The sequence below is a fragment of the Dipodomys ordii genome, unplaced genomic scaffold, assembly GCF_000151885.1.
Source record: "Dipodomys ordii isolate 6190 unplaced genomic scaffold, Dord_2.0 Scaffold529, whole genome shotgun sequence".
Taxonomy (NCBI): Eukaryota; Metazoa; Chordata; class Mammalia; order Rodentia; family Heteromyidae; genus Dipodomys; species Dipodomys ordii.
Window position 1 is genome coordinate 35,644 of NW_012267745.1, and position 6,664 is coordinate 42,307.

The 6,664-nt window shown below is 41.8% G+C and overlaps 1 protein-coding gene across 1 annotated transcript in view; it reads left to right on the top strand.

Moving 5' to 3' along the window:
- LOC106001865 overlaps nucleotides 1-6,664 on the top strand; it is a gene marked incomplete at its 3' end in the record, with an annotated part of 29,295 nt that overhangs the window by 19,787 nt on the left and 2,844 nt on the right. Inside the window, exons 7-8 of the mRNA XM_013036819.1 lie at nucleotides 723-1,610; nucleotides 1,836-1,892. Of these exons, the coding sequence (XP_012892273.1) occupies nucleotides 723-1,610; nucleotides 1,836-1,892 (945 nt within the window). The remainder of the gene's footprint in view (nucleotides 1-722; nucleotides 1,611-1,835; nucleotides 1,893-6,664) is intronic.

Sequence of the window (6,664 nt, forward strand, 5' to 3'; positions counted from 1 at the left end):
TTCTGAGGATCCAGGTTCAAAGCCAGCCTAGCAGAAAAGTCCATGAGCCTCTCATCCCCAATCCACTACAAAAAACCAGAAGTGGAGCTATGGCTCAAAGTGAAAGGGCACTACACTTGAGCAAAATGAGTTTAGAAAAAGCAACAATGCCTCACTACTGACAAAAATAGAAAAAGAAAAAAGAAATCATGTTTCTATAAGCAAAATGTTGGTTGACAGCTACCTCACATGCATGAGGCCCTGGGTTCGATTCCTTAGTACCACATAATCAGAAAAAGCCAGAAGTGGCACTGTGGCTCAAGTGGTAGAGCACTCCCCTGAGCTGAAGTGCTGAGGGGCAGTACTCAGGCAGGGAATTCAAGCCCCACAAACACCACCAACAACAAAATGTTTGTAATGGCTCACTATTCTGTCAAATATTTGGGTGTATAACTAATCATGCTATTAATTAATAATATTTCATGGAATTCTTTTCTTTTTTCTGTTGGTTCTTGGGCCTAGCCTCAGGGCCTGGGTGCTGTGCATGAGGCTGTTTTTGCTTAAGGCTAGTGCTCTACCTCTTGAGCCACAGCTCACTTCTGGTATATGAGTGGTTAATTGGCCATTTCTGCCTGAACTGGCTTCAAACTGCAATCCTGATTCAGCTGGTTTGGCTAACATTTACATCCTTGTTTTGTTTTTGTGCTAATTTTTGTGTCACAATAAAATCCATAATTTCCTAGATATGGAAGAGATGGCCGGAGCCGACATTGTAATGGGGGTGGCCTTCCTCACTCAGAGTGCAGCTGGGGTCCTGGGAAACTCCTGTCTCCTTTGTTTTTACAGCTACACCCTTCTCACTGGACAGAAGGTGAGGCCCACAGACCCCATCCTCTGCCATCTGGTCTTTGCCAACAACTTGGTTGTTTTGTCTGTTGGGATCCCTCAGACCATGGAAGGTTTTGGATGGAAGTACTTCCTGGATGATGTTGGATGTAAAGTTGTTTTTTATTTCTACAGAGTAGCCAGAGGGGTTTCTCTTAATGCCACCTGCCTTCTGGGTGGCTTCCAGGTCTCAAAGCTTTGCACTAGAAATGCTTGGTGGAAGATCACTAATAAATTCCCCAAGTGCTTTGGATTCTGTGGCTCTTTTCTCTGGATCCTGCATCTCCTGGTAAATGTTTCTGTGCCTCTGAGATTGATTGGCCCAAGACCCAAACAAAATGTCACTCTCCATATGCATTATAGATACTGTGCCATAGGAGCAGTCCCACCAAAGTCATTTGTACGTTTATCACAGATGGTCTTATTCTCTTCCATTGATGTTATGTGCTTGGTTTTCATGATGTGGGCCAGTGGCTCCATGGTCTTTGTTCTGCATAGACACAAGCAGAGTGTCCACCACATTCACAGCCAGATTCTCTCCCGAAGACCTGACCATGAGGCCAGGGCCACCCGCACCATCCTGTCCCTGGTGTGCATGTTCGTCTCCTTCTACTGCCTCTCTGCCATTTTCACTCTTTGTGTTGGTCTACATACGAAACCAGACTTGTGGCTTGTGGACATGGGTGTGTTCCTGGGTGCATGTTTCTCAGTCCTTAGTCCCTTTGTGCTCATCAGCAGTGACACTCGTATAACTCAGGTGTTTCACTCCTGCAGAGAATAAAAGATTTTCATGATTTGGTTAACCAACCCATTGCATTCAATTTCCAGGTGGTTCATAGTTTTGTTTTTGCAGCAGTGACATTTACACACTATGCTCTGCACTGCTAGGGCAGGGGCTCTACTACTAGAGGCCTGCTCTAGTCCTTTTTCACTCTGGTTATTTTCGAGCTATACCCTTGATTTATACCCAGGTCAGCTTGCACACTCATACTCCTATTTTGTGTTTCCTGAAGTACCTGGGATGACAGGTATGAATGTAGATGCTGAGACTTTATAGTTTAGATAGAGTCTTGGGGAATTGCTTTTGCCCAGGCTGATCTCTCACTGCAACCATCCCAATCTCATCCTCACACATGACTGAGATGCTGGGTGTACACCTTCACAGCCAGCTAGTATTGGAGTGGGGATCTTATGAACTATTTCCCTGGGCTGGCCTTGGATATGAATCCTCCTGATTCAACCTTGCATGTGTGAGCCACTGCCTCTAACTTGGATCAATCTTTGAGTAACATTATTATTATTATTAGTTGTTGTTGTTGTTGTGGGGCTTGAACTCAGGGCCTAGGAACTTTTTCAGAGCTCTTTTGCTCAAGGCTAGCACTCTACCATTTTGGCCACAGTGCCACTTCAGATCTTTTCTGAGTAGTTTATTTGAGAGAGAAGTGTTATGGCCTTTCTGCTTAGGCTGGCTTTGAATTGCAATCCTCACATCTCAGCCTTCTGAGTAACTGGGATTGCAAGCATGAGCTATAAGGGCCTGGTAAAAAATTTTATCTTTAGAATTATTAAAGGGATGTGTTATAGAAGGTGTTATGTAACAATCATTGTGGAACTGACTGAAAACAGGATATGGGAGTATCTCAGCGGTGAAGTTCTTGCCTATGCAAGACCCCAGATTTGTTGCCTGTACCTCAAATAAAATTAAGTTAAAGAAATCCTCAATGTAGTTAATGTGGCCTAATGATCTTTTACTGTTAGTTCACTAAACAAATATAGTATAAGGTACAATTGATAATTTGCAGTAACTGGGATACCAAAACATGGATGCTTTCACCATATTATGCAGGAAATACAGATCATTTTCCTTCATTACTTCATGAATTGTGCTAAGTGTAATGAGTGCATGTATTAAACTTGGAAATAAAGTTACATTCTTAGCACAAAACAAAGTGTTATTCCTTATTGTTTTGTCACATAGATACCTGAACACATATTACCTTGAAATATATTTAGATCTAGTACCTTCAGTTAAGAAGAGTATTCTGGAATGGTCTTTCTTGTGGAATTTCAGAGATCTGAAGACATCTGCCATGTTTGACCTGGACCAGGAGACATGGTGTCAGGTCAAGCAGTAAACTTGTGTCACTGCTGTTTCCTAAATGTAACCCGGATAAGTCCAGAATTCCATCTTGTCCTAAAATCATGACAGACTCAGTGTGAGGCCTAGCCTCATGCATAATATCAGCAGTCATCCTAAAGATGATTTAGTCAATGTTCAAGTAAATTGTACATTGCATTTGACAAAGTTTCACAAGTTTTAGTTTTATTCAATTACTATAATCTGTTACTAGAATATATATCATTTCATAGTGATGATTCAAATATAGGTAAACAACTGTGTATGATAGTGTGTGTGTTTGTGAGTGTCTGTGGGATTTTCTGTGTTGGGAGGCTTTATAATACAGATGTAATCTCTTCTTTAGTTATTCAGATTTCTTGCTCTTTCTTGAATCAATTTTTCTTTTCTTGTTCCTTTTTTTTTCTGATCCTTGTGCTTTAACTTAGGTCCAGGGTATTGTCCCTGAGCTTTGCTGGATCAAGTTAGTGCTCTACCACTTGAATCATAGTGCAACTTCTGGTCTTTTCTGAGTAGTTTGATGGAGATAAGAGTCTGGTGGATTTCTTGTCATGGCTGTCTTCCAACAGCAATCCTCAGATCTCAGTCTCCTGAGTAGCTATGATTATATGTTTCAGGAAACAGTGTCTGCTTTCTAGAGTCAATTTGGACAGTAGTTTTCCTAGAAAATGACAATCCTAATTATATGTAATTGTTAGAATCCATTCTGTGTGTGTGTGTGTGTGTGTGTGTGAGTGTGTGCCAGTGTGTCTGTCTTTCTGTCTTTCTTTCTCTTGCTTTTTCTGCATGTACCAGGATGTGAATTCAGGGCCAGTGGTAGTTTTAATTCCTTACTCTGCTGTTCCTCTACTACTTTAGCCATGACTGCAGCCCAGAATTTTTATGTTGTTTTTATTCTGCCTTGTGATGCGCCATTCTATAGGTTGGAACTCATAGCCTGGGTGCTGTCCCTGAGCTTTTGTGCTCAATGCCGGCTCTTTACCATTTTAACCTCAGGTTTACCACGACCTTTTTTGTGGTTATGTTGAAATAAGACTCTCAGAGGTTTTTCTGCCTGGTCTGGCTTCAAACATTAATCCTAAGACCTCAGTCTCTTCAGCAGCTAAGGTAACAAACATGAGCCACCTGTGCCCAGCTTATAGGCTATTTTGGAGATGGAGTCTTGAGGACTTTTTGCTTGCTCTGATTGTAATCTGTGAACCTCCTAATCTCAGCCTCCTGAGGAGCTAGGATCTTAAATTGAGCCACCTTTCTTGGCTCTCTTTTGCATTTGCACAGGTCAGGAATCAGGTGTGCACTTCCATTTCTGCTTCAATACTTTGAATCATCTGGTTTTCTTTTGCCATTCTCAGTAAAAGTTTTGTGCAATTCTTTGGTCTTTTCAAACACCCAACATTGGGGTTCACTGACTTTTCTTCCTTTTTTATGTCAGTAGTGGGGCTTGAACTCTGGTCCTAGTCATTGTACCTGAACTTTTCAGCTCAAGGCTAGCACTTTACCACCTGAGCCACAATGCTACTTCCTGTTTTCTGCTGGTTCATTGGAGATAAGAGTCTCACAGACTTTCCTGCCTGGCCTGGCTTTGAACTGCAATCCTCAGACAGCTTTTGTGTAGCTAGGATGAGCGACTGCTGCCTGGCTCAGATTTTTCTATTGCTCTTTTTATAGCTTGCATTCATAGTTATGCTCTTCTTTCCTCTCATATTGTGTTTATCTTGCTATTTATCTTCGTACTCTGTAAGGCGTGATGACAAGTGGAGACTTTTGGGTCTTTCCCTTTTTTAAGGTCAAGATCGAAGTTTCCCTCTCCGCACAGACCTGGTTTCTATGTTCATATACAGTAGCTCTTAGATTTACGCGAAATGGTCATGCCGTGTTCAGAGGAAGACTGTATTCTCTATCTCAGAAGTTCCTGTATTCTCTGTCTCAGAAAGTCAAATGGCTGGAATAAGTGAGCATGTGGGAAGTTTATGAAGATTATGTGGAAACATTAAAAAGACTGTTGTAAAACATATTTCTCAGCATAGATCATTTTAGCTTCGTTAACCATCACATAATACATGGTACTTCCACTTGGGATATTGTCTTATGTTTTCCACAATCCTGTCCTGAAACTTGAACTCAGTCCATGGGTACTGGTCCTGAGCCTCTTTGTGCTCATGGTTAATGCTCAACCACTTGAGCCACAGTGCACTTACAGCTTTGTCTGTGTAGTTTTTGTTTTGTTTTGTTTTCTCAGTCCTGGGGCTTGAACTCTGGGACTGAGCACTGTCCTTCCCTCAGCTCTTCAGCTCAAGCCAAGCCCTCCACTACTTGAGCCTAGTGCCAAATCTTTTTTCTAGTGGCTTATTGGAGAGAAGAGTCTCATGGACTTTCTTGCCCAGGCTGACTTTGAACTGTGATCCTCAGACTCAGCCTCCTGATTAGCTGGGATTACAGGTGTGAGCCACCAGTGTCCCTCTTGTCTGAGTAGTTTTTGGAGATAAGAGTCTGGAACTGTTTTTCCTGTGCTGGCTTCAAACTGCAGTCCTCAGATCTCAGCTTCCTGAGTAGCTAACATTATAGGCATGAGCCATCAGTGCCCAGCTTGCTTATTTTTTGACATACTGGTTTTCTAAACCAAGGAATCACATCTTGGAGAGAAAAGGAAAAAAAATTAGATAAAAAACTCACCAAAGCCATTTGCTCAGTTCCATGCTCTCCTTACAGAATAGATTTCCTTCTACTCACTTCTTATGAGATCATCTTCAAAAATTTTCCCATATTCCCTGGGTCATATCTGTTGGAAATGGCCATGGAAGTTCAATGGTGCTCATTAGTATCCACAATTCTACAGCCTTTATCACAGGGAATCTCTGTTCCCCACATGCACAGTGTCACTGCACTTCCAACTGACATGAATATCTTGCCCACATAGGAGATAAGATCAGGCAGTCCTGAGCCTTTATTGTGGAACTTAGTGGCTGAGCACACTTGCTCTATCCTCTGTCCTGACAGCCAGTTCCTACTGGGTGAGCAGCTATTCTTCTCAGGCAAGTGACAGTAGTCAATGTAACCCATCAAAAAAAGGCAGAAGTAACTTCTCTGCAAAATGCGTGTGCTGGGTGGGGTTAGAATGAGGTACATGTCTTGTATTTTAGGAAAAATGTTTCATGAGAATCACAGCCTCTCTCCTCCTTCAGTTAGCAGTCCTGGTACAGCTTCACACCCCACTGCATTCTGGAAACCACACAGCATTGTGTGCTCAGGGGTACAGCATTCTCTGCTGAAATGATCTAACACCCATCTGTATTTTTTGGTCACTGTGTAATATGTCAACATGACCTCATTACTTTTAAAGTAATCACCTATTGTTTGAAGATAAATATTGGAAGTAATTTTGTAAAGGAATAAATTCTGACATGAAAAATTATGATCTGAATGTAAGAAGCCCATTGACTTTAATTTAATGCCTTGGCTTGTCATTCCTATTTGAGCCAATTTCCTCAGTTTGTTCTCTCTCTCTCTGCCTTCTCTCTCATTGTCCTTGTACTCATCTTACTTGAGGAGATTCTTTTATTTTCTCTTGGTAATAGGCTTTTATTCTGGGCCTCAGCTCTGTCCCTCAGGCTAGCACTCTACCATTTGAGCCACAGGCCCACTTCCAATTTTGTTGGTGTTTTT